The 13425-nt window shown below is 43.1% G+C and overlaps 1 protein-coding gene across 1 annotated transcript in view; it reads left to right on the forward strand.

The window, feature by feature from the left end:
- LOC147100955 (zinc finger protein Aiolos-like) overlaps window positions 1-13425 on the forward strand; it is a 160515-nt gene that overhangs the window by 130319 nt on the left and 16771 nt on the right. Inside the window, exon 6 of the mRNA XM_085966063.1 lies at window positions 8819-8944. Within this exon, the coding sequence (XP_085822189.1) occupies window positions 8819-8944 (126 nt within the window). The remainder of the gene's footprint in view (window positions 1-8818; window positions 8945-13425) is intronic.

A 13425-nucleotide genomic window follows, 5' to 3' on the forward strand; every position in this document is an offset into this window, starting at 1 on the left:
TCCTGAAGCTTCTGCAGCTCCTTCACATACAGAGCGGTTTCACCTTTCACTCATCCTCTCAGCTGGGAAGGTGCACAGTGCAGGGAGATGTTTCTACATAGAAATTACAATAGAGAAACTGACTGTTGGGCTCAACCAGTCCGTGTTAATAAGAACATAAGAAGTAGGAGCAGGAGTAGGCCATACGGCCCCTCGGGCCTGCTCCGCCATTCAATAGGATCATGGCTGATCCGAATCCAGACTCACGTCCACTTCCCTGCCCTCTCCCCGTAACCCCTAATTCCCTTATCTGCTAGGAAACTGTCTATCTCCGTTTTAAATTTATTTAATGTTGCAGCTTCCACAGCTCTCTGGGGTAGCAAATTCCATAGATTTACTACCCTCTGAGTGAAGAAGTTTCTCCTCATCTCAGTTTTGAAAGGGCAGCTCCTTATTCTAAGATTATGCCCCCTAGTTCTAGTCTCACCCATCAGTGGAAACATCCTCACCGCATCCACCCGATCAAGCCCCCTCACAATCTTATATGTTTCGATAAGATCACCTCTCATTCTTCTGAACTCCAATGAGTAGAGGCCCAACCTACTCAACCTTTCCTCATACGTCAACCCCCTCATCTCCGGAATCAACCGAGTGAACCTTCTCTGAACCGCCTCGAGAGCAAGTATATCTTTTCTTAAATATGGAAACCAAAACTGCACGCAGTATTCCAGGTGTGGCCTCACCAATACCCTGTATAACTGCAGCAAGACTTCCCTGTTTTTATACTCCATCCCCCTTGCAATAAAAGCCAAGATTCCATTGGCCTTCCTGATCACCTGCTGCACCTGCATACTAACTTTTTGTGTTTCATGCACCAGGACCCCCAGATCCCTTTGTACTGTAGCACTTTGCAGTTTCTCTCCATTTAGATAATAACTTGCTCTTTGATTTTTTCTGCCAAAGTGCATAACCTCACACTTTCCAATATTATATTCCATCTGCCAAATCTCTGCCCACTCACTTAGCCTGTCTATGTCCTTTTGCAGGTTTTTTATGCCCTCCTCACTCACTGCTTTCCCTCCCATCTTTGTATCGTCGGCAAACTTGGATATGTTACACTCAGTCCCTTCCTCCAAATCGTTAATATAGATTGTAAAGAGTTGGGGTCCCAGCACTGACCCCTGCGGAACACCACTAGTTACTGATTGCCAGACCGAAAACGAACCATTTATCCCAACTCTTTGTTTCCTGTTAGATAGCCAATCTTCCACCCATGCCAGTATATTACCCCCAATCCTGTGATTTTTTATCTTGATCAGTAATCTTTTGTGTGGAACCTTGTCAAATGCCTTTTGGAAGTCCAAATACACTACATCCACTGGTTCCCCTTTATCCACCCTGTATGTTACGTCCTCAAAGAATTCTAGCAAATTTGTCAAACATGACTTCCCCTTCATAAAACCATGCTGACTCTGTCCTATTAAATTATGTTTATCCAAATGCTCTGTTACTGTTTCCTTAATAATGGACTCCAACATTTTGCCAACCACAGATGTTAGGCTAACTGGTCTATAGTTTCCAGCTTTTTGTCTACTTCCCTTCTTAAATAAGGGCGTTACATTAGCAGTTTTCCAATCTGCCGGGACCTTTCCTGAGTCCAGGGAGTTCTGGAAAATAATCACCAATGCATCCACAATCCCTACCGCCACTTCTCTCAAGATCCTAGGATGTAGGCCATCAGGTCTGGGGGATTTATCCGCCTTAAGTCCCATTATTTTACCGAGTACCATCTCCTTAGTGATTTTAATCGTGTTTAGCTCCTCCCCCCCCCCATTGCCCCCTGTTTGTCCAGTGTTGGGATATTTTTAGTGTCCTCTACTGTAAAGACTGATACAAAATATTTGTTCAGCGTCTTTGCCATCTCCATGTTCCCCACCACTAGTTTCCCGGTCTCATCCTCTAAGGGACCAACGTTCACTTTAGCCACCCTTTTTCTTTTTATATAGCTGTAGAAACTCTTGCTATCTGTTTTTATATTTTTTGCTAGTTTACTTTCATAATCTATCTTCCCTTTCTTAATTAATCTTTTAGTTATTGTTTGCTGGCTTTTAAATGCTTCCCAATCTTCTATCCTCCCACTAGATTTGGCTACTTTATATGCCCTTGTTTTCAGTCGGATACTATCCTTTATTACTTTACTAAGCCACGGATGGCTGTCTTTTACATAGATACATAGATACATAGAAGATAGGAGCAGGAGTAGGCCATTCGGCCCTTCGTGCCTGCTCCGCCATTTAATGAGATCATGGCTGATCCTTTAATTCAGTATCCCGTCCCCGCCTTCTCTCCGTAACCCTTAACCCCTTTTGCCCGTAGAAATATATCTAATTCCCTCTTAAATATATTTAATGAGCTGGCGTACACTGCCCTCTGTGGCAATGAGTTCCACAGGTTCACCACTCTCTGAGTGAAGAAATTCCCCCTCATCTCTGTCCTAAATGGTTTAGCCCTTATCCTTAAATTATGTCCTCTAGTTCTGTTCTCACCCGCCAAGGGAAACATTCCTTCTGCATCCAGTCTGTCTAGACCTGTCAGAATTTTATACACTTCTATGAGGTCCCCTCTCAATCTTCTAAACTCCAGTGTGTACATCCCTAAACTACATAGTCTCTCCTCATAGGTCATTCCCGCCATTCCTGGTATCAGCCTGGTGAATCGCCGCTGCACCCCCTCCATGGCAAGAACATCCTTCCTCAGATGAGGCGACCAAAACTGTACACAGTACTCGAGGTGTGGTCTCACCAGTGCCCTGTACAGCTGCAGCAAGGTATCCCTGTTCCTGTATTCTAACCCTTTTGCTATGAAGGCCAGCATACCGTTTGCCTTCTTGACCGCCTGTTGCACCTGCATGCTCGCCTTCAGTGACTGGTGTACAAGAACACCCAGGTCTCTCTGTACTTCCCCCTCTCCCAATCTATTGCCATTTAAATAATAATTTGCCCTCCCGTTCCTGCACCCAAGGTGGATAACTTCGCACTTGTCCACATTATAGTGCATCTGCCATTTATCCGCCCAATCGCCCAGTCTGTCCAAATCGCTCTGGAGCTTCCTGGTCTCTTCCTCTGAGCCCACCCCACCTCCTAGTTTAGTGTCGTCTGCAAATTTGGAAATGCTGCATCCGACTCCCTGATCCAGGTCATTAATGTAAATTGTGAACAGCTGGGGGCCCAGGACAGATCCCTGTGGTACCCCACTTGTTACTGCCTGCCATTCAGAAAATGAGCCGTTTATTCCAACTCTCTGTTTTCTATCTGACAGCCAGTTCCCTATCCACGCCAAAACTTTCCCCTTTATCCCATGAGCCTCAATTTTCCATGCTAATCTTTTATGTGGGACCTTATCGAAGGCCTTTTGGAAGTCCAGGTACACCACATCTACTGGCTCTCCCCCATCTATTCTACCAGTTACTCCCTCAAAAAATTCCAATAGATTAGTCAAGCACGATTTACCCTTTGTAAATCCATGTTGACTCTGTCCTATCCTGTCCCCATTTGCTAAGTGCTCCGCTATTTCATCCTTAATGATGGACTCCAGCATTTTGCCCACAACTGATGTAAGGCTTACAGGTCTGTAATTACCTGCTTTTTCCCTACCCCCCTTTTTGAATAGTGGGGTAACGTTAGCTACCCTCCAATCCATCGGCACTGTTCCCGAGTCTAATGAATTCTGAAAAATCATCCTTAGTGCATCCGCTATCTCTAGGGCCACCTCCTTCAGTACCCTAGGATGCATGTTATCAGGCCCTGGGGATTTGTCCACCTTCAATCCCTTTAGCTTCCTTAACACCATATCCTTAGAGATATTGATTTGCGTCAGTTCCTCCTTTGCCAATGTCCCTATTTTTCCCGATATCCCAGGGAGGTTTTTTGTGTCTTCCTTCGTAAAGACTGACCCAAAGTATGCATTTAGTTGATCTGCCATTTCCTTATTTCCCATTATATATTCCCCCGTATCTGACTGCAATGGACCAACTTTGGTTTTCACCAGTCTTTTCCTTTTGATATATTTATAAAAGCTTTTGGAGTTAGTTTTTATATTTTCCGCCAGCTTGTTTTCGTAAGCTATTTTGCCCCTCTTGATCATGCCCTTTGCCCTCCTTTGCTCTATCTTAAACTGTTCCCAATCTTCCGCTCTGGCGCTTTTTTTGGCTATTTTATACGCCCTATCTTTGGATTTTATGCTGTCTCTAATTTCCCCTGTTATCCACGGTTGAGTCACCTTTTTAGATTTCCTTTTATGCCAGATTGGTATAAACAATTTTTGCAATTTTGTCATTCTATCTTTAAATGTTTGCCATTGTTTATCTACCTCCAGTCCTCTCAGGAACGTTGTCCAATCAGACCTACTCAGTTCCCGTCTCATGGCATCATAATTCCCCTTGTTTAAATTCAGGACCTTAGTCTCTGAGTCAATTTCTTCGCTCTCCATTTCTTTTACTCCCCTTTTTCCTCAGTGGAATATATTTATCTTGAAAGATGTGAAATATCTCCTTGAATGTACACCACTGCTCATGCACCGTCTTACCCTTTAATCTGTTTTCCCAGTCCACTTTAGTCAATTCTACTCTCATACCTTCATAGTCTCCTTTATTTAAGCTCAGTACGCTGGTTTGAGACCCAACTCTCTCACCCTCAAACTGAATTTGGAATTCAACCATATTATGATCACTCATTCATAAGAACATAAGAACATAAGAAATAGGAGCAGGAGTAGGCCAATCGGCCCCTCGAGCCTGCTCCACCATTCAATAAGATCATGGCTGATCTGATCCTAACCTCAAATCTTCTATCACTCTCCATCCACCCGAACCCATGTGATCTCCCGGGAGAAGCGAAAAACCAGATAAAAAACCCAATGGCCAATTTGGGAGAAAAAAATCTGGGAAATTCCTCTCCGACCCATCTAGGCGATCGAAATTCTTCCAGAAGATCACTCTGTCCCTATATTTTCTACAGTACTTACCTTCTGTAAAGGCGATCTCCACCCCAGCCAGGAACAGGAATAAAACCATCTCCTGAAATCTAACACAGAATTAGAACACAGTAGGAGCAGAACCAGGCTACACGGCCCCTGGGCCCACTCCACTACCCACAGGGCCATGACCATTCCGAACCTAGACTCATGTCCAATTTCCTGCCCGCTCCCCGTAACCCTTAATTCCCTTTACTTCTAGGAAACTATCTATTTCTGTTTTAAATTTATTTAATGATGTAGCTTCCACAGCTTTCTGGGGCAGCAAATCCCACAAACCTACCACCCTCTGAGTGAAGAAGTTTCTCCTCATCTCAGTTTTGAAAGAGCAGCCCCTTATTCTAAGATTATGCCCCCTAGTTCTAGTTTCACCCATCATTGGGAACATCCTCACCGCATCCACCCGATCAAGCCCCTTCACAATCTTATATGTTTCAATAAGATCGCCTCTCATTCTTCTGAACTCCAATGAGTAGAGTCCCAATCTACTCAACCTCTCCTCATATGACCACCCCCTCATCCCCGGGATTAACCGAGTGAACCTTCTTTGTACTGACTCGAGAGCAAGTATGTCTTTTCTTAAGTATGGACTCCAAAACTGTATGCAGTATTCCAGGTGCGGTCTCACCAATACCTTGTACAACTGCAGCAATACCTCCCTGTTTTTATATTCCATCCCCCTAGCAATAAAAGCCAACATTCCATTGGCCTTCTTGATCACTTGCTGCACCTGCATACTAACCTTTTGAGTTTCATGCACCAGGACCCCCAGATCCCTTTGTACTACAGTACTTTCCAGTTTCTTGCCATTAAGATAATAACTTGCTCGATGATTTTTCCTGCCAAAGTGCATAACCTCACACTTTCCAGTATTGTATTCCATCTGCCAAATCTCTGCCCACTTACTTAGCCTGTCTATGTCCCTTTGCAGGTTTTTAATGTCCTCCTCACTCACTACTTTCCGTCCCATCTTTGTATCATCTGCAAACTTTGATATGTTACACTCGGTCCCCTCCTCCAAATCGTTAATATAGATTGTAAAGAGTTGGGGACCCAGCACTGACCCCTGCGGAACACCACTAGTTACTGGTTGCCAATCTGAGAACGAACCATTTATCCCAACTCTCTGCTTCCTGTTAGAGAGCCAATCCTCCACCCACGCCAGAATATTACCCCCAATCCCGTGATTTTTTATCTTGAGCAATAATCTTTTGTGTGGCACCTTGTCAAATGCCTTTTGGAAGTCTAAATACACTACGTCCACTGGTTCCCCTTTATCCACCCTGTATGTTACTTCCTCATAAAACTCAAGCAAATTTGTCAAACATGACTTCCCCTTCATGAAACCATGCTGAGTTTGTCCTATTAAATTATGTTTATCCAAATGTCCCGTTACTGTCTCCTTAATAATGGACTCTAACATTTTACCAACCACAGATGTTAGGCTAACAGGTCTATAGTTTCCAGCCTTCTGCCTACTACCCTTTTAAAATAAGGGTGTTACATTAGCAGTTTTCCAATCTGCCGGGACCTTTGCTGAGTCCAGGGAGTTTTGGAAAATTATTACCAATGCATCCACAATCCCTACTGCCACTTCCCTCAAGACCCTAGGATGCAAGCCATCAGGTCCAGGGGATTTATCCACCTTGAGTCCCATTATTTTACCAAGTACCACTTCCTTAGTGATTTTAATTGTATTTAGCTCCTCCCCCCCCCCCAGAGCCCCCTGTTTGTCCAGTGTTGGGATATTCTTAGTGTCCTCTACTGTAAAGACTGATACAAAATAATTGTTCAGCGTTTTTGCCATCTCCATGTTTCCCACCATTAATTTCCCGGTCTCATCCTCTAAGGGACCAACATTTACTTTAGCCACCCTTTTTCTTTTTATATAACTATAGAAACTTTTGCTGTCTGTTTTTATATTTTTTGCTAATTTACTTTCATAATCTATCTTCCCTTTCTTAATCAATCTTTTAGTTATTTTTTGCTGTCTTTTAAAGACGTCCCAATCTTCCATCCTCCCACTAGATTTGGCTACCTTATGTGCCCTTGTTTTTAGTCGGATTCTATCCTTAATTACTTTACTTAGCCACGGATGGCTATCTTTTCTTTTACACCCTTTTTTCCTCAGTGGAATATATTTTTTTTGGAAGTTGTAAAATAACTCCTTAAATGTACACCACTGATCATGTACCATCTTACCCTTTAATCTATTTTCCCAGTCCACTCTAATCAATTCCGCTCTCATACCTTCATAGTCTCCTTTATTCAAGCTCAGCACGCTTGTTTGAGATCCAACCTTCTCACCCTCCAACTGAATTTGGAAGTCAACCATGTTATGGTCACTCATTCCAAGGGGGTCCTTTACCAGGACATTTTTAATTAATCCTGTCTCGTTACACAGGACCAGATCTAAGGTTGCCTGCCCCCTGGTCGGTTCAGTTACATACTGCTCAAGAAACCCATCCCTAATACACTCAATGAACTCATCCTCAAGGCTGCTCTGCCCAATTTGATTTGTCCAGTTAATATGATAATTAAAATCCCCCATAATTATAGCTGGGGATCCTCCGCACGAGCGGTATCCTAATCCCGTGTGACCACCCCCGGTCCCCATATCCCTTTATTCTTAATGCCTTAGGCACGTTAACTGATGTTTGTTACCGGAAGTTTTCTCACGGGAAGCAAGTGTATTCTCGGATCTCTCTGACCTGCTGCTTTATCAGCCACTATGGCAGGCTTACATCTTTGTTTGTTCTTGGGATGTGGACAACACTGGGACATCAGTATGAATTGCCCATCCCTGGGGCACGGAGACACAATTTCAACAGTATAAACTGAAACAAAAAGCTGCAGTTGTTGGAAATCCCGGAAAGAAAAAGATTACTTCAAAAGTAAACGCTGAACGTCTGCTTTTCTCAAAATACGGGAATGTCTGTCTCTGTAGTGATGCCCTGCTGATGAAATCACAGAATGCACAACTTTAAAACATGAATTAAATACAAAGGAAAATGGGCAATTTTCCTATTTTTGTTAAATGAAATTTCAGCGACAGAATTCTTCCTGCATGTCACCTGGACCATTCCCAGTCATTGATAGTGAACCGAAGTAAACCTGACGAAGGGTCCTCGACCCGAATCGTTAACTCTGTTTCTCTCTCCTCGATGCTGCCTGACCTGCTGAGTGTTTCCAGCATTTCCTGTTGTTATCCCAGTCATTCTCAGATGTATTCATCATTCTAAAATTCAGGCATTAGTTATCCTGGAATCTGACCAGTGTAGAAAATAAATGGAACTCTTCATGTGAGTTGCTGCCTGAGTATGTAGAGCCTGTGGGACTGCACAGGTTCCACACAGGCTCTTCTGGAGATAGCACAGTGCTGTATAAATTATAAAACTCTCCAGCATTACCATTATTGTAGCTGGTACATTTTCACCAGATTAAAGGAACTGTCTTATTTTAAAACAGAAATATTCAGTGTTTACCCAGAGTCTGTTAGCAGGATGAGTCAGAATTACAGAATTTAATGCTGATTTGGCAAGTGTTCTTTTCACCTTCTTGTCTCCTCTTTTCACCCCATCCCAGTTTTGATCAGTTACTTCCTACATTGGTGAAAGCATACTGATATCAGTACATCTCCAGCATAAGTTTGATAACCACAAGGTCTCTCTCCATGCCCCAACTGGTCATAGCCAGTACCCTCAGTGCTGGCAAGTCATTACGTCAGAGCTTCCTTCCACTTGCCACACAAACTCTACTCAGAGGTGAAACCTCATGTTATTCTGTTGATTTTTTTTTTCTCTTTTAGCAGAGACTGAAGAAGTTCGACAGCACAGCCTGAAGGCAGAGATGGGATCCGAGAGAGCTCTGGTCCTGGACAGGCTCGCTAGCAATGTCGCCAAACGGAAAAGCTCAATGCCTCAAAAATTTATTGGTAAGAACTTAGACGCTTTATTTTAGTCATTGTAAGTAAGCTGGCTTCTGACGCCCACCAGTTCCTGCACATGAAGCCGAGGATTTTGACACACTGGTGTCTGCATTGTGCTCTTGTTTTCATAAATGGCAGTGTAGCCTGTCCTGTTGTTGCTTGTACCTTTCCAGAACTAGAACTCCAATAACTGACTGCCGTAGAGTTAGCAATTGCTGGACTGTTGGAGCTATCTGTACAATTGAAGAATGCCTCTTGGTTGGAGTTTTAAAACTTTTTGGGACTTGTTCTTTCGAGAAAAAAAGTGATATTTTTGTAGCGAATTTTAAAAAATGTATTATGTTGATCAAATTACTACTCTGTACACCATAACCTACAGACACTGTCTATAGAGCTGTGTACATTTAATGTACAGACACTGTCATTAATGTAATGTAATGTTAACATTTCACTGTAAATTTAAGCATTCATTGAGGATTTTCAGCATCTGAAGGATTTGAGACTCCATTTACTGTCGTGATATTTTTTGAGAATGTCAGAACATTACTCACTTATTCTTACTTAAGTTTTGTTAAAGATTCACCAACTTCAGTTTCATCAACATGGCCCCACTTTTAAACAAAAAATTAAATTGCAGTGAAATAAAATAGTATTTCAATTAATGCTAATTAAAATGAAGAATGCCGTTCTCCACCAAAGAGCAAATCTGGAAAACGAAGGGTAAATTATATTAAACATTCATCAGCTCCTAGTGCAAAACATTTCTCATTTCAGTCTAATAGGAAACTCGGAAGCTGCTTCATTCCTTGTATTCTGTGTTCAGTGCGCTCTCCGTTTTAATATTCGGACCTAGATTTTTCTCTTATGTTACAGTTTGTCCTGTTTGAAATCCTACGAGTGCTGCAGGATTTTTAAAATCAAAGAATGCTTTACAATTTATACAAATGCATTTACAGACATATGCTAATCATTTTAGAATTCAACTCGGAGAATGAAATCAATATTTTGAGACTTTAGGTTAGAGCTTCCGATAGGCAACGGTCAAGTCAAATGCTTAAAGAGCTTGTATTACATTCCTGTGTGTGCTATTTTTACTGAGTTAAATGGATTAACACCAGTCACGCATTCAGGTGCATAATATCAGCACACACTGTGTTCATACATGGACCTCACCTATCGGGAGTTATTCCAGTTGGATTGTATGGATCACATCACAGTGGGGATATTTTTAGAATGTTCAGCTATTAGATAATGAAAAAGCAAATAGTTCTGTGTGAAACATCAGGGAATTAAGTGTCGTCCACAAATAAGCTGCGACACAATTGTGAAATACCACGTTGTATCAGCCTAAATGTTGGACTGCGATAGTGTAAGGGTTAACTCCGCACATCAAGTAAAATCACCCATGTCCGATCTGCCAAAGCGTAATATTATAGTTCCAGACAGGCAGCAGTAACAAGAGATAAAAATACTAAATTCTGCCACACCTCTGCCCATGGTATTTTAACCCTTTTACAGTTTCTAGGAGTTCTCACTCTACAACACAACCCCTAAAGATTTTCACTCGATGCAGGAAATACATTAAAAAAAACTTTTTCTCTGAATTTTTTCCGGTTTATATCGACGTTTGTTCCCATCTATTTATCACGAAAAGATATTTTGCAAAGAGTTTGCAGGAATGATTCTGCAAAGCTGCATTGAAGCCCAGTAACCGAAGTGTTAATGTGGATCAAAGTGCCAGAGTCCTTTTCCTGTTCAAAGGAGGCTGTTTCACACCGGTTTTTCTGAACTCTCTTATCTATTTATTTTATTAAAATGAGACAGAAAGTAACAAGTATCCACAAAGGTGATTTTAACAGTCGCTTTCATCTGCTGGAGATCTCTTGACATTTATATTACCCGTAAATGTAAGAACATTGTGATAGATATCTGTATGCTTTACTCATTGAACCCAAAGCCACAACACCATTTGGACTGTGCGTGTTTTAGTAGGGAGAGGGAAGAAGCAATATCCTCAACCACAGGGTCAGATTACTTCACATCATGTTGATTAGGCTTTAAGCTCGTGAGTCACTTCTCTCGGTTTCAGATTAATTAAGGCGGGTTTGTTAAATTAAATGGCTTTCTGGTACGACTCAAGGCTTCTACAAGCTGTGCACAGGTCAGACAAATACATCTTCACTGTACACAACTTATATATTCTATGCAGGAGAGACCGGCTTGCCATGGAGTTCCCACTCCCAGCAGAAGCACTGGATTTTGATTCAGCTCCTACTCCCAGCAGCTTTCCTCCTTTAGATGGAACCTGCAGTACTGTGGCTTCCTGACTGAAGAATGAGAACAGTGCTGCTGGGATCGGGTCTGCCTATCAATCCAGTGTGATCCTGCTGGGATCAGGTCTGCCTATCAATCCAGTGTAATCCTGCTGGGATCAGGTCTGCCTATCAATCCAGTATGATCCTGCTGGGATCAGGTCTGACTATCAATCCAGTGTGATTCTGCTGGGATCGGGTCTGCCTATCAATCCAGTGTGATCCTGCTGGGATCAGGTCTGCCTATCAATCCAGTGTGATCCTGCTGGGATCAGGTCTGCCTATCAATCCAGTGTGATCCTGCTGGGATCAGGTCTGCCTATCAATCCAGTGAGATCCTGCTGGGATCGGGTCTGACTATCAATCCAGTGTGATCCTGCTGGGATCAGGTCTGCCTAATCACCCAGTGTGATTCTGCTGGGATTGGGTCTGACTATCAATCCAGTGTGATCCTGCTGGGATCGGGTCTGACTATCAATCCAGTGTAATCCTGCTGGGATCGGGTCTGACTATCAATCCAGTGTAATCCTGCTGGGATCGGGTCTGCCTAATCACCCAGTGTGATTCTGCTGGGATCAGGTCTGACTATCAATCCAGTGTAATCCTGCTGGGATCGGGTCTGCCTATCAATCCAGTGTAATCCTGCTGGGATCAGGTCTGACTATCAATCCAGTGTGATCCTGTTGGGATCGGGTCTGCCTATCAATCCAGTGTAATCCTGCTGGGATCGGGTCTGCCTATCAATCCAGTGTAATCCTGCTGGGATCGGGTCTGCCTATCAATCCAGTGTGAGCCTGCTGGGATCAGGTCTGACTATCAATCCAGTGTGAGCCTGCTGGGATCGGGTCTGACTATCAATCCAGTATGATCCTGCTGGGATCAGGTCTGACTATCAATCCAGTGTAATCCTGCTGGGATCGGGTCTGACTATCAATCCAGTGTAATCCTGCTGGGATCGGGTCTGCTTATCAATCCAGTGTGATCCTGCTGGGATCGGGTCTGCTTATCAATCCAGTGTGAGCCTGCTGGGATCGGGTCTGACTATCAATCCAGTGTGATCCTGCTGGGATCGGGTCTGCCTATCAATCCAGTGTAATCCTGCTGGGATCGGGTCTGCCTATCAATCCAGTGTGATCCTGCTGGGATCGGGTCTGCCTATCAATCCAGTGTAATCCTGCTGGGATTGGGAACTCCATGACAACATCATCTGGAGTAACTGGGTTCAGTTCCGGGCCCCGCCCCTCAGGAAGGATATATTGGCCTCGGAGGGGGAGCAGCGCAGATTCACCAGAATGATACCGGGGCTGAAAGGGTTAAATTGTGAGGACAGGTTGCATAAACCTGGGGCTTGTATTCAATGATTATCATGTAATCCCTATTTTTTTGCAGGGAATGAATTGCCATGAAACATATTATTAAAAGTCACCTCTTCGCTCCCAAAGTCAGACACACAATACAGAAAAATTAAAATGATAAAGGAAACCAAAGTACCTTCCCACTGCTGCCCTGCGCAATTTCTCCTGATCTTTCTGTGATTTCAGGAGCCACTGGGGTCAGTCTTGTGAGATATTGGTCTGTGGTCCATTGCTTCTGGCTCATCCAGATTTAATGTCAAATATCATGTACAAATGAGACTTTACTGCTCTTAGCTCAGTTCCTAGTGAGTGCAAGTACAAAGCACTAAGTTGTCCATAACTGAGCACTGATTAGTTCTGAGGGGTCACGAGGACAGCTGAGCTCTGTTCTCAGCAACGATGTCCTTCATGTTGGTGAGAAAAAAAATCACCAAAATGGCTACATTAAAACATTATGGGGCAGAAATTCGCCGCGGACAGTAATTCGCCGCGGACAGTGGCACAAGACGGGCACGGCGCTGTAAAAATAGCTGACGTGTCCCTACGGGGAGTAAGCATTCCATTGTACTCGTACTTGTACTGGTTACATATGGCAAATAAAATTGAATTGAATTGATATATGCAACGCCTGATATTCAGGTCCATGCAATTTTAACAGGAGATAGTAATTCATTGTCCAGCTGTTTCCACTAGTGCTAAGTGTTCCTGTATACTTAAACAATCTGCACCATGTTTCTGGATTAACAGCCGGTGTGAAGGAAACAGTGAGTTTGAATTTAAGTCGGAGTTGATGGTGGTGAGAATTTTAGTTTGAAATACT

Source organism: Somniosus microcephalus, chromosome 24 (assembly GCF_052327205.1).
Source record: "Somniosus microcephalus isolate GS21.2 chromosome 24, FLI_Smic_1.0, whole genome shotgun sequence".
Taxonomy (NCBI): Eukaryota; Metazoa; Chordata; class Chondrichthyes; order Squaliformes; family Somniosidae; genus Somniosus; species Somniosus microcephalus.